The sequence below is a fragment of the Callorhinus ursinus genome, unplaced genomic scaffold, assembly GCF_003265705.2.
Source record: "Callorhinus ursinus isolate GAN/ISIS: 27379988/994484 unplaced genomic scaffold, GSC_fseal_2.0 scaffold16, whole genome shotgun sequence".
In the NCBI taxonomy this organism is placed as follows: domain Eukaryota; kingdom Metazoa; phylum Chordata; class Mammalia; order Carnivora; family Otariidae; genus Callorhinus; species Callorhinus ursinus.
Window position 1 is genome coordinate 17,788,294 of NW_027397078.1, and position 26,060 is coordinate 17,814,353.

At 38.1% G+C, this 26,060-nt stretch overlaps 1 protein-coding gene across 8 annotated transcripts in view; it reads left to right on the forward strand.

Moving 5' to 3' along the window:
• Nucleotides 1-21,006, forward strand: part of TAB3 (TGF-beta activated kinase 1 (MAP3K7) binding protein 3) — an 88,143-nt gene extending 67,137 nt beyond the window's left edge. For 6 of the 8 annotated variants that reach the window (XM_073901942.1, XM_073901940.1, XM_025857555.2 and 3 more), the window contains 4 exons: nt 3,865-3,958; nt 6,806-6,889; nt 12,738-12,839; nt 16,784-21,006. In XM_073901942.1, coding sequence (XP_073758043.1) covers nt 3,865-3,958; nt 6,806-6,889; nt 12,738-12,839; nt 16,784-16,932 — 429 coding nt within the window. In that variant the 3' untranslated portion in view covers nt 16,933-21,006. Of the gene's footprint in view, nt 1-3,864; nt 3,959-6,805; nt 6,890-12,737; nt 12,840-13,619; nt 14,315-16,783 lie in introns of all 8 variants that reach the window. The other 2 variants (XR_012381037.1, XM_073901944.1) reach the window with 2 other exon arrangements.
• The last annotated feature ends 5,054 nt before the right edge of the window (nt 21,007-26,060 follow it).

Sequence of the window (26,060 nt, forward strand, 5' to 3'; positions counted from 1 at the left end):
ACAGATTTTCTTAGCATAAAAGTCATTTACCCTAACTTAACCAAATAAGTTTGGTTTAGTAACCTCTTGCTGTGTGGTAATTTCTGCTAAAATGAGCCCTGTTGATTTTTTTTGTTGTGTTGGAAAGTAGAGAACTGTCAAAGGTAACAGGTTAGTGCTTCAAAAAAAATCCGGATTTTAGATGAGCACTTTTATTGATGCGTTACTTAAAAAAAGAAAGAAGAGTGGAGTGAACCCCCTGTGTAGCCATCACCCAGCTTCAGAAATTGATAGCCCATATGGGTGACAATATTTGAGAGATAAGAAATTTGTTTGATTCCCTTGTGTTTCTGCTGCCAGGCCTAGAGTAAAATGAAGGACTATTAGCAATGCATGGCTGAGGGACGGACAGTTCTACGTGGAGGTTCAGACAGGGCCTCTATTCAGATGTGAATTTGAATCCTCCTGCTACTTACCTGTCACTCATATATCCTTGGAGAAGTAACTTTCTTTGCTTGTTTTCTTACCTATATTATCTGTGAGTACCTATCTCATGGGATTAAATAAGATAATATCCATAATTTATGCGGTCCCCAATAAATAGTATTCTTACTAATGTTGGTTGGACAACACTGGAAAAACCTGCTTGAGATACACACACACGCACACACCCACACACCCACGAACTGTTTTTGCAAAATTTAGATTTAGTCTTAGGTGTATGCATAACATATAAAGTATATTATGTAGGAAATTAATCCAGAAGTAAAGCATTTTGTCAGAATTCCCTTTTGTTGATAGAGGGTCATTCGAGGTGCCATGACAGAGTTGTAAAGAATGCTCACATAAGGGGCGCCTGGGTGGCTCAGTCAGTTAAGCAGCCGACTCTTCATTTTTGCTCATGTCATGATCTCAGGGTGATGGGATCGAGCCCCACATCGGACTCCATGCTCAGCGAGGAGTCTGCTGGAGATTCTCGCTCTTCCTCTCCCTCTGTCCCTCTCCCCCAAGCTCTCCCACTTGCTGCCTCTAAAATAAATAAATCTTAAAAAAGAAGTGCCCACATAGGCTCTGGAGGCAGAATAGTTCTGGCAGTCACTGGCTGTATCTAACTTATCTGCATTTGATTTTCCCTATCTATAAATGGGAATTCTAATACGTATATTTTAATATTGTTGTCAAGATGAAAACAATATATGTAAAGTGCCTGGCATGGAGTTAGGTGCTCAGTAAAATGACTGTCTTTATCTTTGTCCCACTCGCATGTAGGATTACATGATAGAGAATGGACTGTTTTTTGCTATTAAGCATATATTTCTACCTTCAAGTTTTCACATTTCTTATCAAGCCATGTATTAAAAAAAAAGTGTGTGCCTCATGAGATTGAAATGCATATTAGTTACCAGCTGTAGAAGCTTAGAGCACCAGTGAAATAATCTAAGGAGGGCAGAAGTGCAAGATGGCCGTAATCTGCTGTTCCCAAAGCCCTGTGTTAAGTGCTGTCGAAGAGGTCGTCACATAAAGAGATCTGTATGTGAAAGGATAGATGTGTGTCTGTGAACCTGTGTGTATTTGTGAGAGAGAGAGAGAGAGAAAAGTTCATGTAAATTGACATTAAATCAGAAGTGTTGGCCAGTTAAATGGTAAGGATGTTAAGTACTTTCAGAGTTTTGAGATAGAAATGTTAGCTTTTTTGCCGATAGGGTTCAAAGATGAGACAGTTTCATGGCAGAGGGGGACATTTAAGTTAAACCTTGAAAGATAAATAAGATTGGATTAAGCTGAGAGACGCCCATTACCCCCTCAGTCAAGTTTTTCCTGTCATTTGTCTTGTTCTAAGTGGGTTTTTGGAATAACCCACGTTAGTCTCAGATGCATAATTAGGGCCAAGCCACTAAACAACAACAGTGGTCTTCGACTGGGTCTCTGTGATACAACTTCTTAAAGTGCTCAGTTGACTTAAGGTAGTTTTGCCACCTTTTGAAAAAAGCTTAGAATTTTTCACTTTGAAATGTCAGATCTTTTACAAACAGCTCTAAATTACACACAGCCGATCTTGAAACCCCTCTTCCCTGAAAAGGCAGTGTACTTTTTGGCACATGGTACTGACTTTTCCGAATTTTTTTTTTTACCTTGGTTTAGTCAGAAACTATGAAAAAGGACATAAGAAGCTTACAGATAAACTATTCTTTTAGTAAATTCCAGTGGTTCTCCTGTCTTTGGAAATGATCTTGTTGACTAGATCTCTTGTTATAAGCAAATGTGCTGTAGTGTCTAGACTATAAAGTGTATTACAGTCCTTCCATACTTAGTTCTAGAGCTTCACTATTTAGGACCACTGTGACTAAAACACCCCCCGCCCCAATACATAGGAAGAATCAACTCCTTTAGGTAATTTTCCCATTATGATTCTACGGAGAATGGGTTCTTTTACATATTCCTAGGAATATGTATCTTCCTAGGAAGACAGTATCTTTGAAACCCCTGGACAAGTGCTTTATTTTTAGTATAAATGCTGAGGTATATTTTAAGCCCTTTTAATATTGCCTGGTAAACAAGGTGTAAGCATTTTACATGGTAATGTCCCATAATTTTTCAGATAGGAAAAAAGGAAAGCAATCCCTAATAAATATTTCTGAATGACTTTTGTGTTCCTGTAGCATTCTAAGGGACTGTAGTTCTTACTGTATTCTATCACTTATTTTATGTTATGGTAATCACCATACATTACATCATCACTTATTTTAAATGTTTCATGCTTGCTAATATAAGGGGCAGTCCCAGTTATTCTGATAACGTGTCCTAAAAGCATAAGAGCTTGCATTATTGTGAATTAAGAACCTTTTTGCTTTTTCTTTGCTCTTGTATTAACATAGTTTGTAGAAAAATATAGGTTTTTAACAGAAGAGGATTTTATTCTGTCATAGCACATATTTATCTTTTACTTCGTGTAGTTGAAAGCATATCAGTAACTGAGTTAATATCTGGGCTGTGCTGAAATCTTCAGTATCCATGCCTCTGGAATTCAAACTCTTAATTTTGTTACTCTGTGTGTGTGTGTGTGTGTGTGTGTGTGTGTGTGTGTGTATATATTATAAATATATAAATAGTAAAGAAATCTAGACGGTCAGAGGATGTAAAGCCTTCCAAAAACCTTTAACTGAAGAATAGGGCATTCTGTACATTTCAGTGTCTCATGTATGCCTCTAAAACGCCTAAGGATAGGTAGACTGGGCTTGAAATCAAGGAACAAGGAAACAAAGTTGGAGGAAGAATGGGATCCATTTGTGAAATTTTCATGTAATAGAGTGCTTCCTTTGATCTAAATCTTGGTTCTACCAATCACTGTGTTTTATAATCTTGGGAAGATTACATGCACTCCGGGTGAATCAGCTTCCTCATGTATAAATTAGCGATATTACTACTACTTGCCTTGAAAGATGTTTTGAGGAAAGAATGAGACCTCTGGTAAACACAGTGCCTGACACTTAGTATTATTTTTTCAAGCCTGGACAACACTAAAATCACGGACATTGCTTATTTTACAGATTGATTCTCATAGATTCCCTTACCATGAAAACATAGAAGTAAAATATTTTTAGTGCTCTGTGATTAAAATGGTATTTTGTATGATAAGACATAGTCTAGTACTGTAGCTTGCCACGTTTTATGCAGATTTTGTGTTTATGTGGCCATACTGATGTCCCCATTTTACCTGACTGTTCCTTTAAAACGTTTAGGGCTTCTTTATACATGCCCTCTTATAGACTAAGGCCATATTGTTGGTAATAACCAATCAGAACTATTAACATGAATAGCAGTTCTTAAATGTTGGGCTTGATAATGACTTTCCCACAATTGCTATTTTGGGTCCTTTCTTACTAGCCTGAGGAAATGACAAGATTGAGAAGCATGAACAGACAACTCCAGATAAATGTTGACTGTACACTGAAAGAAGTTGACCTCCTTCAATCTAGAGGTATAGACTTGATTATTTGGTAAACCATAAGTAATAGTGTGGTGTTTTAAGCTGCTTAAATAGCAATCATTTTTGGTTTTACAGATTTAAGAGAGAGTTTTTATCCATTATGATCCTATTCAAGAGATCCCTCCACCCCATGGTCATAGATTTGGGGGATCAAAAATAGTTTTACTTTGGCAATTCCATCATTAATTTTTTGTCATTTAGACTGCTCTATGTTGTTACTCTGCATTTACCTTGTTCTGGTCATTTACTGTGAAGATTTTGTATTGATGGGTCTTAATTATAAAACTTACTAGATTGATGTTGTGATAATCATCAAAAGTAGCTGTAAAAATAGGGAATCACGTATCAATACCAGATTTATCACTTTTAAAATAAATTCTATATGCCATTTTTATATAGCATGAAAACATCCACGTATATCTCAGACTTTTTGGAGAATGGGTTTTTTTGTTTGGCTTTTTTTTGGTTTTGTTTTGTTTTTAACGTTCTTATAGAATTGTACTACAGTAGAAGCTCTCTTAACTTTCATTTACCCAGCTCACCAGGTTAGAGCTGTTCTTCATTTCCCCTGTAAAATACTCTGACCCTGTCCACAGCTGCTGCACACTGCTGACTAGGGGGGCCACATACTGGCATGTTCAAGTACTATTGCTCCTACCAATTGAATTGTCCCCTCAGTGAGAGTTAGTTGTACCTGTTCCCTAACCTGTATATGCCAGTTACTCTATTTCTGTAATGTTTATTAGGCTGACAAGAATGCACGAGGAGCTGTTCTTCCCATAAAAAAACCAAAAAACCAAAAAGGTGCAGTTGGGGGGGGTGGTCTGTGAATTAGATACGGGTGAAAACTGGAAAGGGTTAAGGGGATAAATCACAAAAATCTAAGAGGATTCTGTTCTTTTATTCAAAATAAAATTGTAGAACTTAGGGTTCAGTGAACTAGCCTGCTGGCTCTTTTTGTAGTTTTAGTCGAATATAGTCATGCCCATTTGTTCACATATTGTCTGGGTCTGCTTTTTTGCTTCACCAGCACTGTTGAGGGCTTGCAACAGACTATTACAGGTCCACAAAGCGTAAAATTGTTGATTTTCTGGACCTATACATAAGAAAAAGTTTGCCCACTGCCCCTGTAGCCCATCACAGGTGTAGTTTATGTAAGAAAGACAGTATAGAACTTCATTGGACACATGTTTAAAAAAAAAAAAAAAGTCTTGGTCCAACACTGAAGTTGACAAGTAATTTTTCTCAAAAGGTCTATTTCATTCAGCCTCTCCCATTACCACCACTTACTGTTTTCAATTATGGCAGCTAAGAGAGCTTCTACTCTATTTTGAGAGTATATAATAAATCTTGACTAAAAATGGCAATGAGCTAACTTTAACAGAAGCGGGGGAACCTAAAAGATGCCCACCAATCTAAATAGAAGCGAATTTGAATGTGAAAGTTGAGCAGTCCAGCCAGTTCAGAAGGTGGTCCCTGTAGAGACTCGTAGCTTGAAGCAGTGGAGCTCTGCATCATGGAGGGGTGATATAGATTATTATTAGTCTATTGGAAGACTATCAGTTTTTGCTTGGGTGTTTTTTAAAGCAAAACACACAAACATTTGGTTAGGGTATTTATAGTAAGCCTTATGAGATCTAGAAATTAAAACATCAGCTGTAACTTAAGTAATTGAAGAAATACATATGCAACCTCTTACAGCACTGTGGCTTTCATTATCTTCCAAATGGATAAAAGCATTTGTAATAGGACCTGCAAGGGAAACCACTATTAAAGTTTTATATGCAAAGAGCTGTGTTTTTGGTCTCCATTGGGCAACAAAGAGCTTTTTTTGGTGCCTAAGTATTTCTAAATCTCCTTTCATAAGGGGTCCATATATGTCCATTTTATACCGAATTCTACTCTTCCACACTCTGGAAAAATTTTATACTGAATTCCAATGTAAACTTTGAAGTGAGAGAATGGATCTAGATGCAGATCATTATTTGGTTTGCTGAAAAGCAGGTTTATTGTTGGTTTCAGTGAGGAAAACTTTGTGGGGGGAGAGATAATGTCTAGAAATCAAGACATCTAATATATTTGAACTAGTAGTACCTGATAGCATACGTAGTTACAATGCTTAATTGGAATTGTGCAGAACAAGCCGATTACAGTGATAGGTTCACAGAAGTGAAGGTAGGACCTAAGGTTGCCACTGTCTCAGAACCCACCTTAGAGGAGTCATGGCAGGAATTGGGACTGAAATCGACACGAGGCCAAGGAGTGAACTGTTTAAGAGAGTTGAAAATTTTGTGGCAAGACAAAATTCTCAGGGATCATTTTATTTATCATTCTGAAATTGGCACCTTACCATCTTTGTTAAATCTGTAGACAACATTCAGTATTCTCCAGTTCTTGAAGATAGGAATCTGTGAGCTGCTGCTCTTATATCTAACTGGATTCATCTTTGTATGTTTGACTTCTTCCACTGTTGAATTTATAATGGATAACTTTTTAAGGTAAATTATGAATGACATGAAATAGTTCAGCCATCCTTTAATTTCTCTTCCTCATTTACCTCCCTAAGTGTGCCACGTACATAATCCTGCTGAAAGAGACTAGCTTTGCAATTAGAAAAATATTCCTTCAAGTGATAGTTTATAGGCCAACACTGATGTGGTAGTTTGCTTGCGTCTTTTCTCACAGTGATCAAGAAAAACATTTTCAGTGGGAAGGTGATAGGAGTTTTGAAACCCTGGAAAGCAGTTTCCCTTTTTAGATTTTTTTGTATATTCTTTAACAAAAAAGTCAAATAGGAGAAAGAGCCTTAAATGCATGGTGATTTTATTTTCTTTATAGGAAACTTTGATCCAAAAGCCATGAATAATTTTTATGACAACATAGAACCTGGCCCAGTTGTACCACCAAAGCCATCTAAAAAAGGTGAGTAGGGAAATGCCATAAACATCATAGAAATAAATATCAGAATTCTTTGAGAGTTCACCTCTGTAGCTGAAGAAATTTCCATTAGAGATACTAACTTGTTCAGCTTAAAAAAAGTTAACCATACTTTGAAAAGCACTAAAATTAGTAACTCATGGAATTATTGTCAAAGGTAATTAAATGGGATATACAATTTAATTTTTTAAAAAGAACTTTATAGCTAACATTATAAATTTACTTACCTCTGTAATAACTGTAATCCTAAAAGATAATTCTTATAAAATAATGAGAACTTTAAAGGTCTTAAGTTAGAATGTTAAATTGGCAGGTCACAGAAGAATCCTTGTGTGCCCAACAGGTGAACATAATAATAATTAGATAGGGACTAGGTGTGTTTTCATGAAAGACAAAATAAATCCTCTGTAACCAAGATTTGGAGGCATCACTTTTGGCTCTATTAAATAATGTTACCACTGTTTAATTGGCATTTCAGTGTCTTAAAAAACTAATTTGAATTAAATTTACATCTTCATTGAATTTAGATAAATTTTTTCTGTCCCATTCTTACTCAAGGCTCATGTTCTTTTATATAGCTCTCAAGACTGAGCTGAAGTATGCATTTCCTATCTTAATCCATTTTGCTTTAAGCAACTTAAGGGTGAAACATGTTAAAATCTTGTCAGAGTTACTACTCCTTAGGTAATATATAAAGTCTGTCACCTAAATTTTAGTTGAACAGTTTTCTAGGTATTTTAAGTATTTGCTTTAGAGGTTGCAGTGCAATACTACTACTACCATAGGTGTTTCATCTGATCCGCGTTTAAAATAGTATGATTCCTAAGAATAATACACATAAGAATCTTAGTGGATGACTTCCAAGTATTAGATTTGGCCGCTTCAAGCTGAAAGTGATAGAGTTATGTATCACTGATCACTTTAACCATTTGGATTAATAATACAGGAGTCTTTAAACTTGATGTTGCCTGAGTGTCTACTAAAGAAGCACTACCTATTACTAATCCAAGAGATAATTGATTAAGGGCTGTTATAAAAGAATCACCCTATTTAAGGGAGTATGTTGAGAAGTTGTTAACCTGAACCTAGAGGAGCCAGTTGATGAGCAGACAGTGTGTCTACCATGAGCCATCTCATTAGCATAAACTCTCAGGTATGGTCCAAAGGGCCCACTGTAAATAAGAAAGACCCTCCGATCACTTGGGAAATGTCAGGATTTTTGTGGTTATCTCCCAGGAGCTAGGGATTAAAGCTAGACCCATCTTTAGGCAAGGTCAGATTCTTTACTTACACAGAATTTATGCAGTGCTTACAAAGAAATTTGTAAATACACAAGACCTGAAGTTTAATAATCAGTGACCTAAAATTCCACCTTAAGCTAGGAAAGAAGAACAAAGTCAAGGAGATGTAAAGATAAGTAAAACTTAACACAAATTATCAAAAACCCATTAAAATAAGAAAATGTGATGAACATCTTTCTGCCAGTAAACTCGGCACTTGATGTGAAATGGACTCATCTACTCAAACTGAAAACTAGATGACATAGGACCTAATAATAGCTGTATATCTATTAAAGAAATTGAATCCATTATCTTAAAAATTTTCCCAGAAAGAAAACTCCAAATCCAGATGATTGCACTGGTTGGTGAATACTGTAACACATTTAAGGAAGAGATCCTACCACTCTTACACAAAATCTTTGAGAAAACAGGAGAAGAAGGAAAGCTCCCCCCCCAACCTTTTTTTTTTTTTTTTTTGGTCTTATGGAGTCAGCAGAGCCCTGATTTCAAAATTGATAAAAGGATTACCTACTCACCACCCCCCCCAAAAAAGAAAACAGAATTACAGATCACTAACTCTCCTGCACTTAAAGCAAAAAAATCCTTAATATTCACAATAAATAGAATAATATATCATGACCAAGTTTGTTTTAGCTTAGGAATGTACTATCAGTCAAAGGAGAAAAAGCTCATTATCATTTTACTAGATGCAGGGAAAGCATCTGACTTAAGTCAGCAGCCATTCCAACTAACATGGTTATTTGCAAAGACAACCTAAGGTAAAGAAACAACTATTAGAACTAATCAGTGACTTTAACAAGGTCTTGGGATGGAAGGTCATTATACAAGAACCATATTTCTATATACTAAGCAAACAACTTAAGAACGAAATTAAAAAGAGAATTACAAAACCATCAAAAAACACATTACACTTATGAATAAATCTAACCAGCAGTATAGGCTGAAAACTACAAAACGTTGCCAAAAGGAATGAGAGTAATACACCATGTTTGCAATTAAATAAAAATTGGGAAACTTATTTTTCCCCTTGTTTGTACAAAGAATATCCAAAATCATCTGTAAAAAGAAGGAAGTTGGAAGTCTTGCCCTAACTAACCTTAGGACTTAACTCTAAAGCTACAGTCATCATGGTGTGTTATTGACATAGGGATAAAAAGTAGATAGAGAAATGACTGTAGCTTTATAAATAGCCCAGATATAGACCCTCACTTAACACTGCCAAATTCTTGACCAAAGCAACCAATGGAGAAGGGAAAGTCGCTGGAGCAATCAGTGCTGGAAGAACTAGATAACCATATGGAAAAATTACCAGTTTTGATTCTTACCTCCTACTATACACAAAAATCTGAGATAGGTCATACACACTTACGTGTTGAGCTAAATTCTAGAGCTTCCAGAGCAAAACATAAAATATCCTTGCAACTTGGGTTTAGCTTAGAATTTTTAGGACCCAGAACGGTTGGTACATGAGCCTTCATTAAAATTCAACACTTCTACTCATCAAGAGACACTATTAAGAAAGTGAAAAGGCAAGCCAGGGGGCTGGGAGAAAATATTTGAAAACATATCTGGTAAAAAACAAACAAACAAACAAAAAAACCCAACCTGGTACCTAGAACATATAAAGAACTTCTATAACACAGTAATAAAAGGACAATCCAATTTTAAAAAGGTCAAAACATTTGAGTTGACACTTGACAAAAAAATATATATAAATGGCCAGTAAGTACATGAAAGTGCTCAACTTGAATAGACCTTAAGAAAAGGCAAATTAAAATCCTGAGATTCCTGAATAATGATGGTATGAAACATTAATGAGGATGTAGAACAAACAGAATTCTTAACACATTTCTGATAAAAGTTTAAGATGGGGTGACCATTTCTTATGAAACCAAACATTCATTCACCTGCCCGGTAGCTTATCAGTTCGCCTTCTATAGACTTAATCAAAAGAATTTAAAGCCTATGTCCACAAAATGATTTGTATTAGAAGATTCATAGCATTTTTATTCAAAATAACCAAAAACTTGGGAACATACCAAGAGGCCATCAACAGATGAATGGATAAACAAATTGATATGTTCAAATCATGGAATACTACTGAGCAGTACAAATCAACTACTGTTAAACACAACATTGACCAACCTCAAGGACATGATGCTGCAAGAATTAAAACACAAAACAATGAATACTGTATGATTGTTTATATGCATCTCATAAGCTATATATTTATGTCAAAAAAAAAACCCAGAACAGCTGTTATCTCTGGGATAACAGCTCTAGAGGTTGGGGATTAACTGGGAAAAGGCATGGGAGGATTTTATGGGCTAATGAGAATGTCTTGATCGGGATTTGGGTTATTCAGGTGTATATGCATTTGCCAAAACTCCTCAAATGGCAACACGTGGTTTGTGTATTTCCTTGTGTAAGTTTTACCTTGAAAACTCAGAAATAAAAGGACAATTTCTTGAGGTAATGGGATAGATCAGCTGCCAGGAGCCCATATACTCCGTGTTCTAGCAGTGGTGACATTGGGGTGGCAGACGGTCACTCTGCCTGCTGTCTTTGAGACCAACACCATGTATTTGAGGTGGGGAGCTGGCGTTTGGCTCAGCTAGGAACGGTGCAGAGCTTGCATTATTAGGACGCTGTAATATCAAGCTTCAGCGGGCTCTCTACAAGTACTTCTGTACAAAAAAAGCTCTATTCTATGGCACTTTGAATTCAAACAAATTTTGCTAAAGCTGATAATTGGATAGTCCCTCAGAGTTAGCTGTAATTAAATTCCAATTACAACCAACTTTTAAATTATGTAGCAAATGCTCAGTATGTAGATGGATTATGTAGATAGACGCTTGATGCTACAAAGTTAAGACAGGACTCCTCCCCCAGGCAGCATATCGTCTACCTATACAGTTTTGAGTAGACTAGAGAACTAACATCTTCACTATAAATGAATCTCTACTATAGAAATCCAGTTGAGCTTTTATTATATATACTGTTGGTGAGAGTATAAAATAGTATTATGTAACCCTTATAATTTTTAAACCTTTCACCTCTATTAAAATTTATCAGTAGAACTTAATGCTACAATTCCTTAAGAAGGCTTTTCATTACATTCCTAAAAGCTATTTGATTTTCTCTATGAAGTCAAATTTGTTTTCTTCTAAGCATTTGCAGATTTTTTAACTAAATTGGCCTCTTCTAAAAAAATGTAGCTTAATGTAGATTTTCTTGCAGTATTACTTAAAGTATAAATAACTGGTAGAATTGGTTTATTGGTTAGAATAAATGCCTTGGAGTTATTACAGACGTATATGGTAAATCCAAGTGGAATAAGGATGTTTGTCTGAAGTATGGTGATAAAAAGGAAAGAGTAAGAAAAAGAAACAGAAGGAAAAAGAGGGAGACCCAGAAACCTTTTTGGACTGACCTTTGTATTGAAGCAGTGCAGTGTGCATGTCAGCTCCTCGGGGGACTCAGCCAAGTCCTCCCCAAGCTGTCATTGTTAACACAGTGGTGAGAGCTTTGGCCTTGGTGTCCCACTCCTGGAGCGTGTGTCTCGGTAGTTTTGGCCACCTGACCTTGTTCAGATCTAGTCTGTGCACCAGAAAGGCGATCAGTCCAAATACTTAATAGTTTGTGTATTTTACAGGGCTGTTGTTAAGAGTCTGTGAGAGTAAGTATGTGACACTATAAAAGTACTTTACAAATTTAAGAAATAGAACTTACTCTTTGGAGCCTAAGGAGACCATTTACTCTGCTTTTGTTTACTCTGATAACAGAGTGTTTAAGTACCGAGGCACCATGCTTAGAATTCTGGAGCAGTGATTTCCAAAGGTGGATTGTCCTAGGGGATTACTTATGTGGGCTCAGAATGGATCAGAAAATACAAGATCTTTCTTTGTTCTTAAGGGCAAATGATACCAAGTCTTAATAGAAAGAAAGGACTACTTACTAATAATGTATAAATTAATAGAAACAAAATTCTAGCAAAAAATCGGGATACCTGCAGCCCATATTGAGTTCTGATTTTTTCAGTTACTGCTACTCCTCTTTAATTATGATGTACTATAGTTTTATTTAATTACGGTGTATTATAGTTTTATATTATTTTAATGGATTCTTTGGCTAGCCTTACACATCATGTACTTTCAACCTCTGGTTTTCTAATAACTGTTGCTTACTAAGGCAGTTGCTAAAGTATCATCTTCCACAGTTTGCCCTTACATTGACATTTAATTACCATCACTGAGTTTGCACTGGGAAGGGGGGCAACTGGTGAAATTAGGCATTGATTCCAAGTAATTGTAGAGGATGGAAAAAGTTCTAAGAACACTGTTCTGTATAGATTGTAAAAGCAGTATTAAAAATGGCACTTACCCTCACAGGAGAACTAAAGGGAACATGAAGCAATAGAAAGGGTAAACAGGCAACCGTCCATGTCCCATGGGAGATCCTGGGGAGCCTGTCCACTCTTCTCATGGATGGCTTTAATCCCTTTTCTCCTGGCTTTGCTTCTTTTCATGCAGATTCGTCAGACCCTTGCACAATTGAGAGGAAAGCCCGAAGAATTAGCGTGACCTCCAAAGTACAGGCAGACGTCCATGACACCCAGGCAGCAGCTGCTGAGGGTTTGTACTTGTGTGTCCGGATTTTGTGCACAAAGTCCAAAGACACATGTTAGCCCATGTAGAGTTACCACAAGTAAAGGCTGCCTTTCCCCCTCCCCCCCTTAAAAAAATTACTCTCTCCAAGTGACTGGCTGGCTCAATTGGTGGAGCGTGCGACTCTTGATCTTGGGATTTTTGAGTTTGAGCCCCTTGTTGGGTGTAGAGATTACTTAAAAAAAAAATTATTCTCTTAACTGAGTTTCTAAGGCTGTGCTGTCCAATAGAAATATAATACAAGGCAGATACATAAAATATTTCACCTAGCATATTGCAAAGTATTATTGTTTCAATATGAAGTCAATATAAACTAGCCAGATATTTTGCATTCTTTATTTCGTACAACATCCTTGAAATCTGGTGTACATTTTACACTTAGAGCACATCTCAGTTCACACTGGTCACATTTCAAGTGGCCAGTAGTCACCATATTGGACAGATTGCTCTAATAATAGCTTCTAGAAAGCAAGGCCAAGTAATTAAAGAAATAACTTGAAATTCGGGATTTTACAACTTCTCACTGCAATTTTCTAATGCTTCTTGAGTTTTACCCTGGGATTCAGTTGAAATAAGGGTTCTAAAAATACTGTTTATGTTTGAGTTTATGTAAGTATGACTGTGTAATATAAACAATATTGGTGAAACTGTTGATTTGTGATGTTTTTGATGATTATTTTTATGGAAATCTGGCCTATTAACCCATTTAAAAATAGTCTTTTAAGTCTTTTTTTTTTTTTTTTTTAGGAATCTCTACACCCAACGTGGGGCTTTAACTCATGACCCCAAGATCAAGAGTGGCATGCTCTTCTGACTGAGTCAGCCAGGCGCCCCTAAAAATAGTCTTAAAGGAAAAACATATTGACTTCACTTTTCCTTTGTGTATAAATATGCATATTTTAAGGTTTTTTTTCCTATGAGGCTTGAAATATTTTGTTATTTAAACAGTCCATAAAAAGACAAGATTTTACAACTGTCAATCAAATGAAAAGGGACATCTAAAATGTCTTTTGGGTTTTAGAGGCTTCTATTTATTTGAGAGCAGGAACACAAGCAGGGGGAGTGGGAGAGGGAGAAGCAGGCTTCCCGCTGAGCAGGGAGCCTGATGCGGGGCTCGATCCTAAGACCCCGGGATCATGACCTGAGCCGAAGGCAGATGCCCAACGACTGAGCCACCCAGGCGCCCTTAGAGGCTTCTATTTAAACAGTACTTCCCTGTGATGAAATGAGCAGTGTCTTACCAACAATAATTGTAAATTAGGTGCCTTGAAAACTTTTTTGATAAGTTACTTCAGAGTGACTTGATTCCAAGTTAAATCATCCCGGCCCTGAAGGAGAAAACGTGCCCCCACCACACACGCCTCTTTGGCACAAGGAAGGGTTACTCTGAGGGACTGTGAAGGCTGGAGCGGCCCTGACAACGGAGTACAAGTTACCCTTGAGTAAGGAACATCTACATTGATAAAAGTAGTCTCCACCTAGGAAGTGTTTCCCTGCCCCTCCCAGAGAGCCTTGTGACTAAATCAAAAGAGAATTGGATCAGTGGAGAAGGGAACTGACTTAAATCTAGGTAGATCTTCCATAACTGGCTTCCCCTGCCCTGCCCCCAGCATCTTTCTTTTGTCTTTAGCTGTAGATGGTATGTTAAGTGGCAGCTTGGCCCCCTTTGGGGAGTTAGTTTTCCTAGGTCTCTGCCCTGTGTGTGTGAGGTACACATGTTAATGAACTCGGTTTCTTCTCTTGTTAGTCTGTCTTTTATTATAGGGCAGGTCTCAGGCAAGAACTCCGAAGGATATAGGGGAAATTGTTTTTACTTTGTGTACAGTATTAGACAATGAAGAGGAGCCCCAAGTATCCTGTATTAGTTACATTAAAATAGGTTGTGCAGGTATTTATGGAGTTTAGAAAATAAAATTTAAGGCTAGGTTTGGAGTTACATTTCATGAAGTAAAAAGTTGCCTGCTCTAGAAAAGTATAAAAGTGAGTTTTCAGAGCCTGTTTATTAAAAACCAACAGCAATACGGTTTAAGTGTTTACCTTTTAGGAGAACAAAATGCCCTGAAAACCAAAGAGTATTGTATGAGAGAGGACCTTTTCTGGAAGTGGCGTGGAGAACATTTTTCCTCTAACAGAAGGCTGTAACAGTTAAAATGTGCTTTTTATTCTTCCATATTGTACAAAAAAGAAAACTATCAAGTCTCTGTGTTTTGGAGTCATGAGCCAAAAGATACAAGGTGGGTGATAATGGCCACTCAGATCATCAGTTGAGGCCAGAGAAACAAACCCATTCTTCTTTTTATAGTTCTACGAATAGGTTGATGAACCCAGTGGTTGTCTATTCTGTGGTAAGGCTAACATCTCCCTCCTGTTTCAGCCTGAGCCTTATTATTGCCTGTTGTAAGGTTCGAGGTCTAAAACTTAGTTCTCTTTTCACACCAGCCATTTGTCATGAAATACGAATTGCTAACCGCAAGTGAGCTCATTAATTTCCATTGGAAGATAGACTTAACCCCAAATGGTAACTGATCAAAGCCTTCCATCTTAGTTTCTTCTGTGACCGGTTTAGGTAGGCTGCCTACCTTAGATCTTAATCTCATTTGCAGTCCACAGTGATGATTTCCAGTGTTTTACAGGTAGATTTTTCCCAGCCTCCTGGCCATGCTCCAGATTCCAGGGGGAATTCCACCCAGATATCTTTAGCCTCCTACTCACTGCTGCCACTTTCAGTAGGGACTGTTCCTAAAAAGCAGGATTTACAAATTAACTCCCGAAGCAAAGAGCCTTGTTTTGAGCTCAAGGCCAGAAAGATGAGGATCTAGGAGGAATCTAAGTTTCAAGTATTTTTTTTTTAAGATTTTATTTATTTATTTGACAGAGTACGTGAGCAGGGACAGAGGGAGAGGCAGAGGGAGAAGCAGACCTCCCTGCTGAGCAGGGAGCCCGACGTGGGGCTCGATCCCAGAACCCTGGGTTCATGACCTGACCCGAAGGCAGACACTTGACTGAGCCACCTAGGCACCCTAAGTTTCAAGTATTTTTTTTTTTTTTTTTTTTTTAGTTTCAAGTATTTTTAAAGAAAATCCTGAGGCCTGGGGCCACTGGGTCGCTCAGCCAGTTAACCTTTGGTTCAGGTCATGATCCCACGGTCCTGGGATCTTGTGGGGCTCAGGCTCCCTGCTCATCCGTCTCCCTCTGCGCCTCCTCCCCCACCCACCCCCACCCCTTCCCGGCTCGTGCTCTCTTTCTCTAATAAATAAAATCTTTAAAAAGAAAAAATCCTGAGGACCCACCTAAGGTTGCGAGCATTTTACATTGCCAGATATAGACATTTTTAAAAACTATCTGAAGGACCTTATGATGTCAAAAAGGAAAAAATAGAAAAAACAATCTTTCACATTGAATGAATTTAGCTTTTATGAAAAACTATAGTCTCTCTCTTTTAACTATTCTGGGAGCAACTTGGTTAGGAACCATCGCAGTCATTGTCAACCATTATAATTAACACATACACACTGTGAAGCTGCAGGTCTCCCAGAAAGAGACAGACATCCCAGTGGATATTGAATACAGTACAGCCACTACTACGAGGGGGCGTGTCCTGGGGGGCTGAAGTTGGGGGCAGAATTTCGCATGCTGCCTGATATTTCTCCTTCTGTTCATTCGGCTAGAATACAGTATAACCACTATCTATGGATAATGAATGAGGAAGGTAGTCTATCCTGGACTTCAGTTTATCTTTTCAAACCAAGTACAATTTGTATCATAAACTTCCTGTTCTAGTAGTATGGACATTCACTGGCTTTCACCTTAGGTCAAGTAGGAAACTTTTTTTTTTTTTTGTAATTTTTTCAGTTTGGATTATATTTGGAAAAATTCAATCTCTTTTCTCTCTTGATCCTAACTTCCCTCAGAGCATCTAACTGGCTCCAAACAGAGTCCCCGGACACAACCCCGCGATGAAGACTATGAGGGGGCCCCATGGAATTGTGACAGCTGCACCTTCCTGAACCACCCCGCACTGAACCGCTGTGAGCAGTGCGAGATGCCACGGTACACTTGAACTCCCAAGAGTCCACGTCGACTTGAGAGAGAAACTGGGAGCACCCACTAGAAGAAAAGGAACCTTGGGAGTCTGTGCATCTGCCCGGCCTTTTCATTTCTGATTCCACCGGGGGAGGAGCAGTGCCCCTCTAGGGCTCGTGCTCACTCAAGAAAAATGGGGTGTTCTCTTTATTTTGTGTTTTTGTTTTTTTCCTTTCTTGACTCATTGCAGAGTGAGATAGAAAGGGATACTTGAAACTGGGAAAGGATTCACTCCTGAAAGAATGTCCACAGAGAAGTCAAGAACCCTTCTGTGGACTCCCAGTTGTTAAAGTTACTGCTGAGCGGCCCTCACTTTATAAACTAGAACTTTCAATCATGCTGTGACATGTTACCTACAGTTCATGCAGACTGACTGTGACTTCCCGGGGCAGACTGCCCTGGTCACAGCTCTCTAGAAAACCAAGGTTCCCCAGGCTTCTTCCCATTGTTGCCTACTGAGAAGGACAGGAAAAAGCACCCAGAATATGACTTTTTTGTGGGGGAGGGGGAAGCAAAATAATAAGGGTATTTGTAATTGCTGTTTTCAGAGGTAATTTCAAACACAAACACAGTGGCTTAAAATGTGATTTGTAGCAGTCAGGAATGAGGCATATCTTGCCCTTCCTTCAAAAGTACAATCAGAGGTGATAAGATCTCTTTTACTTGTACAATAATTCATCGAGCTAAATCAACACTGGTAACTAAGACCTAATGATGCCACATAGTAGATATAATTTTTAAGTTACTGCATGCTTTTATTAGGCCATTGGCTTTAAAAGTAACAAGTCCTTACCAAGTACGATTTTATGAATGACCTTCTCATAAAACTTTGCTTTGCCAATAGCACAGTGAATGTACGCCAAATGTAAATCCATTCCAAAATGCATTTGGTAATCTTGAGCTCAGCTGTGGTTCTGTAAGAAATGTTTGCAGTCCATAGGGCCTTTTTTTTTTTTTCCCTCCTTCCAGTTTTGTAACAAATTCACGATGTTTACAGCACAGTGTTTTGTGCCAGAATCCTTACTTAGCTGAAAAAAAAAATTAGCTGTTCAATACAGATTGATTTGCACATGTTAATAAACCAGTGTGAGGGAAATCACAGTTGGTCAAGATCATAAAGTTGTACACTGCATTACTTGGGAGGAAGAGAAGGCTAGTCAAGAAACAGGATTAAGAGAAAGGTGAATACCAAGGACTTTAAAACTAAGAACTGTTTCAATTTAACATACGGTATTCAGAGGTAATACTGAGTTTGTTCAACTAGTTCAGGTGATACTAAAGCACTCCTTGTTTATGAAACCCCAACTTTAGGGCATGAATAACTGAAGAGATATAAAATCGTGACTCACTAGGGTGTACCACTGGAAAATTATGAATAGGACATTTAATGAAGGTCTCTATCACTGTTGAATTTCCTTCCTAGCTCAGAATTGGATTTTGGAATCTTCCTGTTATTTGGGTGAATATAAATAGCAATAAAGTCAGTAGGGCTTCTGATCCTAAAGGATTTTACCAGAGGTTTTAATTTGAGGACTCTCTACTCTCCCATACCGTGTGCCCCACCACACACACACACACACACACACACACACACACACACACACACACACGCTCTTCAAGCTCTCATTGTATTCTACTTTAGAAGTGATATCTGGCAGACCTGGAAAAACAAGCTGCACTTAATAGTATAATGAAACCAAAGGCTTAATAACACATCATCATTTTCCATCAAAATCATCTAATTTCACACTTGGCGTACAGCTTTGAAGACGTTTTTTTCCTATGTGGAAAATCCCCCCGCCCCCAATTATCCACTCGTCTCACAAAAGTATGCGTGGCTATGTGATGACACTGATAAAACATCTCTCATAAAACTGTGGCCAAACTGTGAAAATAATGGTGAGAAAACAGATGGGCTTAAAAGCATTGACCTGAAAACGGCATTCTTTTAAGGTTTCTGTGACACTGGGATCTGTCCGTCTCCAGTAGCCGTCTCTCAGTCCTACTATTCTATAATATGCCAAGGCCTTCGCCTTTGTATGGTTTCGTATCTCTTTAGGGATGATCAACCCCACTTGGTATTAAATAACAAATTAGGGGAAAAACATATATCCTGCTTGGTGTTCTAGCTAAAGGTTTACCAGTATTCTTAGATCTGCTGAAGGGGCAGCAGTTAACTTGGCACTTGTCGGTTGAGAATGAAAGTAGCATGTATGCAAAGAGTCGGATGCTATATTAAAACCCTGTAGATGACTACAACTATTGCATGAACACACATCCAGGTTAGTAAGCTGTTCTCATACCCTAGATGCATGGTTCCAGTCCTTTGGTGATCTATCTAGTAAATCATCGTTTTCACCTGCCAGGCAAAAGAAGCAACCAGTCTCTCTGATAGGTTAGAGGGTGGGGTAGGAGACATCAGAGCTGGATTTTAAAGATGTTTCGTCTGTGTTCAGTTCTGGTTGTGCCCAAGTTTCATAGGCCAGCATAGGCTGTATTCAGTTTTTCAAGTAAGCAAAACTGTCTGACACTGACACATTTGGGAGGTTTACCTGTGTCCCCTGTATATACTTGCCCGTGACCGCTTTAAGCAAGAATTCAGTCCACTTTCAAGGTGCCTTTGCAAAAGGTCTCCTGGTCAGATGGATGTGCAGGCACAGTCGGCATCGGAGTGGGAGGAGAGAAGGCGCGCAGTGCCCATCTGCCGCCCTACTTCGGCTCTCTGGTTCCGTGGGTGCACTTTGTGTTTCTAGTAAAAAGTATTGTTTCTGAAAACATGACTAGTTTGATGTACCTGGTAACACATAGGCCTGACGATACATGTTACACTATTTCATGGCTTTGTAAACTGGGTTTTTAGAAAGCACATTTGCTGTTTTGTTAAAAGTACATTGCCCCTTAACTTTTGGAGTAGGTCTGCAGAATTTAAAGTGGGAATAGAGGAGCCAGAAACTTGCTACGCATTGTCAAATGTTTGGAATTGATAATGACCTTGTATGCGAGAGCAAAGAGGCAGGAGGTTTTAAAGAAATAAAAGAACTGCATTGTAGAAAAGGTAGTTTTAGAGAAGATAAAGGATTGTGGGGAAAGTGTTGCTAATTTGTTTATTTCCCTGAACGAAATGGGAAGTGTGATGAGCAGTTTAATTTTTAAGGAGCTGGTCTCGATTTTAGTACTTTTTAATTATTAAAAAAAAATACCGTTTCCGTAAATTTTGTCATTGTTTTGTCCCGGTTATTGAGGGTTCATATCCAGCTTTCTGTGGCAACTCCGTTTTATATAGTATTTTAAAAGGTGACTGTAATAATGTCTTTGACAGTATAAACAAAAAACAAGGATATAAGGCATAGAAAATTTGTCCTTTGAAAATATCGGTGATGTATCCTGGAATGTGAAGATGTCCCTTCATAGTTAAATTTGATCTATTTTACTGTTGTAACCACTGTTCAGACTTTGAATGAATCCATGTTACAGTGTGTGTCTGTATATTGGTCGAGCAAGAAAAATGACCACTGAAATATTAACTATAAAAAATCAGAATAAATTGGGCACTGTCTGTTGCACCACTACTGTATCTCTTTGAAAGAATTAACAGTATTTTCTTATTGTAAAAGTTAATTCTGATGACGTTTTCACATTCACTAGACCTGCATTTTTTTTATTATTTGCATCCCCAAATATTTAATACAAGTAGATTTTGCATGGCTTGGGCATTCAGAGATTAATAGGATGATGACAGTCTTAGTTTCTAAAGCCATGAAAAGTTGCTTTGAGACTGAACAATTCTGAATTCTTATTTATAATGACACCCAATGTCCATGTTTCCCTACTGTAAAAGAATTGATGTTTCTTCATTAAAACAGCAAGAACTTATTAAATCTTGTAAATACCATGTTTCTTTTAGATTTCTGTGTATGCTGTGAATCATTTTGAGGTGAAATTGTACAAAAGCATCTTAAAAGGCTATGCATGCATCGTACTTCCAAACAGTACATATTCGGAAATTCAAAGATTCCTGCAAAATAAATTAATAAACTAAAAGCAAACACTACATTCTGCATCTTTTCTGTGTAGTTAGAAATGATTTATAGTATCAAACTAGTCCAACACATAATTTTCTAGACTGAAATACGCGGTCTCAAAAACATAGTCCTCCATATTTCTGTTCCTCTATTAGAACACGTCGTAAATGTTAGATTTGGGCATTAAGTGTACACTAACTTTAAAAATTGGGTAGAAGGATATATAAGCAAATTTTATGAAAACGGTGGAATATGTTAGGAACTTAAATAATGAGTAATTTTCTCAATTTTTTTGTCATTTGTAGCTAGCTCCAAGTTGACCCTTGAACAATACGGGTTTGAACTGCATAGGTCCACTTACGTGTGGACTGTGATAAATACAGTACAGGACTACAAATGTGTTTCGTCTTCCTTGTGATTTTCTCCATACTTCCTTTCCTCAGTGTGCTTTATTGTAGCAATATAGTCTATTGATACATAGAACATAAAACATATGCGGTGAAGGACTATGGTATCTATAAGGTTTCCAGTCCACATTAGACTATTTATTACGTTTTTGGGGACCCAGAAGTTACATGCGGATTTACCACGGTGCAGGGGGGCCAGTGCCCCCGAACCCCCATGTTGTTCAGGGGTCACCTGTCATTTGTCCAAGGCAAATTGTCAGAGGCCTTGACCCACTTGCTAGAGGCTATAGTCCATGTTCCAACATTTGCATAGCGATCAGCACAGATGAATTCTAGGAGGTAGCCTTTTCAGCGAGTAAGCATATTTGAAGTCAAAACATTTTTATTACTTTTTAAAATTATTAAAATTCATATACACACCCAAATACAGAATTGTAGAATGATCCTTCCTTTGCTCATTACCCAGCTTCCAAAAGGACCCTTATGTAAGCAAATGCATTTCATCTGTATTCTCATTTCCCCCACCCCCGTGATTATTTTGAAAAGAACAAATCCTAGACATCGTAGCAATTCCATCTATCAACTTTATTTTTTATTTTTTTTTTGTTAATGGCATTTATTTGCTAAACATTAGAGCAGCTCAGTGAAGACATGTATCATTGACCTTGGCCCTGTGTCTAAATTCCAGTAGGTTGGAAGGTATCAACTTTTTTTTTTTAAACATAAGTACCATATACTCCTATCGCACCTTGCAAAATATCAAATATCCTGTGTTAAATTTTCCAAGTTTTTTTTTTTTTTTTTAACAAGCAGTTCTCAATTAGGGTCTGAGTAGAATACTTGAAATTGTTGTCCCTTACGTCTTGAAACTACACAAGTGTTTTCTCTCCATATCTGAAATCATAAACTTTCCCTCATTACTATTTGGTTACCTCCCCACCGCATCTTTAAGTAAAGTAATGCATGGACAAAAAAAATCCAAGACAGTTTTAACAATGGTTGGTAGACTATTTTTCTTATTCTCCTACTCCCTTATTTTCCACATCCTAGGTTGTCCCTTTTCTTTTTTTTTTTTTAAGATTTTATTTATTTGACAGAGACACAGCGAGAGAGGGAACACAAGCAGGGGGAGTGGGAGAGGGAGAAGCAGGCTTCCCGCGGAGCAGGGAGCCCGATGCGGGGCTCGATCCCAGGACCCTGGGATCATGACCTGAGCTGAAGGCAGATGCTTAACGACTGAGTCACCCAGGCGCCCCTAGGTTGTCCCTTTTCAATAATGGATTTTGAAATAGAAAATGACTTCAAATCTGTTAACACAATACTGAGTCATTATGGTACTCATTTTTTTGTAATTAAGAGAGGCATCTGTGAGAACTATATGATCTCCCTATAATCCCACAATCTTTATCATAATTTCTCTCTAGGTATTGAGTAGCTCAGTTTTCCACACAGAAGTCTGGGGCACTGTTGGGTGGAGGGTGTTTGTCTCCCACCCGCATTCCTCCAAAGACTTCCTACTTAACTTTGGTCTGTTGGCCTTTTGCTATGATGGAGCTCTGGCCATGTTTTATGATAGGAGTTTCAAAGGTTTTAATGGGATACAGATTATGTGGGTGATATTATGGTTCACCACTTCCAGGTTCTCGTATCAGGCAAACCACCTCACTTTTCCTGGCTCTTGGAATTTGATGGGTATGCTTCTGACCGCCCTTTCTTGACATTCTGGTGGTTAAGAAATACGGAGTGCAGGGCACCTGGGTGGATCAGTCGTTAGGCGTCTGCCTTTGGCTCAGGTCATAATCCCAGGGTCCTGGGATCGAGTCCCGCATCGGGCTCCCTGCTCCGTGGGAAGCCGGCTTCTCCTCCCACTCCCCCTACTTGTGTCCCTGCTCTCGCTCGCTCTCTGTCAAATAAATAAAAAATCTTAAAAAAAAATACAAAGTGCAGGGAAAATCAGGTGCTTTTCACACAGCCTGGCTTCCTCAAGTTTTACATTGTGGTTTGGGAACACAGTGCTCGATATATTACTTTCCTTGGTTTTGACTTATTTGTGCCTTTATTCTCTTGGGGACCCAGGCGGTTTTCAGGGAGTACTGTGGCAGTGGTCAAGAACCACTAACATTTATAGCCTTTTAAAAATCCCATCCAATTTTGATTTAAAGCACTAAGAATAGTCTGCCATGGGTAGGTTAGGTTTAATTCATAAAAATATCTTTGGGTTAAGCATAATTGAAGTCGCTTGCATTCCCTATACAATTTGGCAAGGAATCAAACGGTCACATGTGGCAAGGGAACTCCTATTTTAAGCTTTGGATTTGAGTTTCTCTTCCCAAATTCTAAAATAACTAATGAAAACATCTTTAATGGTTGGAGAACAGGAAATGATGTTCTGGGGGTCAGAAATGACAAGGTACAGATGGGGACGTACTGAAGGCAGTAGCAACCAGGATCAGCCAGTCCACAGTTCCAGTCACCAATGAAGGTCATCAAGGAAAACCTGCAGAGCACGTCTATGGGACTCCCCAAGAGAGCCCGTGATGACCCCCAAGCTCTATGCAAGGATAAGTGTGCTGGACAGGAAGCACTGAGACTGTGGCTTTTGTCTTTGTCTTACTTGCACCATGGGTTTCATTAAATAAGCAAGGCCTTTAAGGGAGTAGTTTGGCCACTGAGATAAGAGGCGTGATGCACCAAGTAACTAACTTCCAGCTACCCAACAAACACGGAGGAAAAATTTGCTTGGCCTAGCTGAGGATTCCAAGGAACAATTTTCAACTCCCCAGGAAATACCTAAAGCAGTACCCACAGGTGCTTGGCTAAAAACAAAGGCTTAGCAGAACATGCACTTCCCTGTCTTTCCTATGCTCTGTCAGCAAGCATTTTCTCATCGAGGAAAATCCATAGAAAAAAGTACAAAGCTTGAGCTTTCTTTTTCATTAAGGATTAAAAGATCTGAGCATTGGGATCCACATAATCTTTTTAAAGATTCCTTAAAAATCAAGAAATGCAAGGAAAGATTTAGCATTCTAAAAGAAGGACCTCATCCTACAGAATCAGAGCAGAAAACTTTAATTTCTAATTTTAATTCCAAACAAAATGTACAGTGATATCTCTCAGAAAGGATCAATCAGATCAAAATGGTTTCCGTCAAATGAAAACTGGTTTTTCCAAAATCCTAAACTGCACATACAGGTAGTGAAACTTAAGAAACCTGAGTCAATAGAAAATTATCCTAGAATTCAGAAGAAAGATGAAGAGCTGACACAACAAATGTGAAATCTAGATCTAGGAGAAGCAATAATTAAAAATACAAGAAGAAATGACACATGAAAGAATTAACAAGATTGATAAACCCCTGGCCAGACATCAAAAAGAAAAGAGAAATGACCCAAATCAACAAAATCATGAATGAAAGAGGAGAGATCACAACCAACACCAAAGAAATACAAACAATTATAAGAACATATTATGAGCAAGTTAGATAACCTGGAAGAAATGGGTGCATTCCTAGAGATGTATCAACTACCAAAATTGAACCAGGAAGAAATAGAAAACCTGAACAGACCTATAACCACTAAGGAAATTGAAGCAGTCATCAAAAATCTCCCAACAAACCAAAGCCCAGGGCCAGATGGCTTCCCAGGGGAATTCTATCAAACATTTAAAGAAGAATTAATACCTATTCTCCTGAAACTGTTCCAAAAAATAGAAATGGAAGGAAAACTTCCAAACTCATTTTATGAGGCCACCATTACCTTGATCCCAAAACCAAAGACCCCATCAAAAAGGAGAATTACAGACCAATATCCTTGATGAACATGGATGCAAAAATTCTCACCAAAATACTAGCCAATAGGATCCAACAGTACATTAAAAGGATTATTCACCACGACCAAGTGGGATTTATCCCTGGGCCGTAAGGTTGGTTCAACATCCGCAAATCAATCAACGTGATACAATACTTTAACAAAAGAAAGAACAAGAGTCATATCATCCTCTCAATAGATGCAGAAAAAGCATTTGACAAAGTACAGCATCCTTTCTTGATCAAAACTCTTCAGAGTATAGGGATAGAGGGTACATACCTCAATATCATAAAAGCCATCTATGAAAAACCTACAGCGAATATCATTCTCAATGGGGAGAAGCTGAGAGCTTTTCCCCTAAGGTCAGGAATGCGGCAGGGATGTCCACTCTCACCACTGCTATTCAACATAGTATTAGAAGTCCTAGCCACAGCAATCAGACAACAAAAAGAAATCAAAGGCATCCAAATCGGCAAAGAGGAAGTCAAACTCTCACTCTTTGCAGATGATATGATACTGTATGTGGAAAACCCAAAAGACTCCACCCTAAAACTGCTAGAACTCATACAGGAATTCAGTAAAGTGGCAGGATATAAAATCAATACACAGAAATCAGTGGCATTCCTATACACCAACAACAAGACAGAAGAGAGACAAATCAAGGAGTTGATCCCATTTACAATTGCGCCCAAAACCATAAGATACCTAGGAATAAATTTAACCAAAGAGGCAAAGGATCTGTACTCAGAAAACTATAAAATACTCATGAAAGAAATTGAAGAAGACACAGAGAAATGGAAAAACGTTCCATGCTCATGGATTGGAAGAACAAACACTGTGAAGACGTCAATGCTACCTAGAGCAATCTAC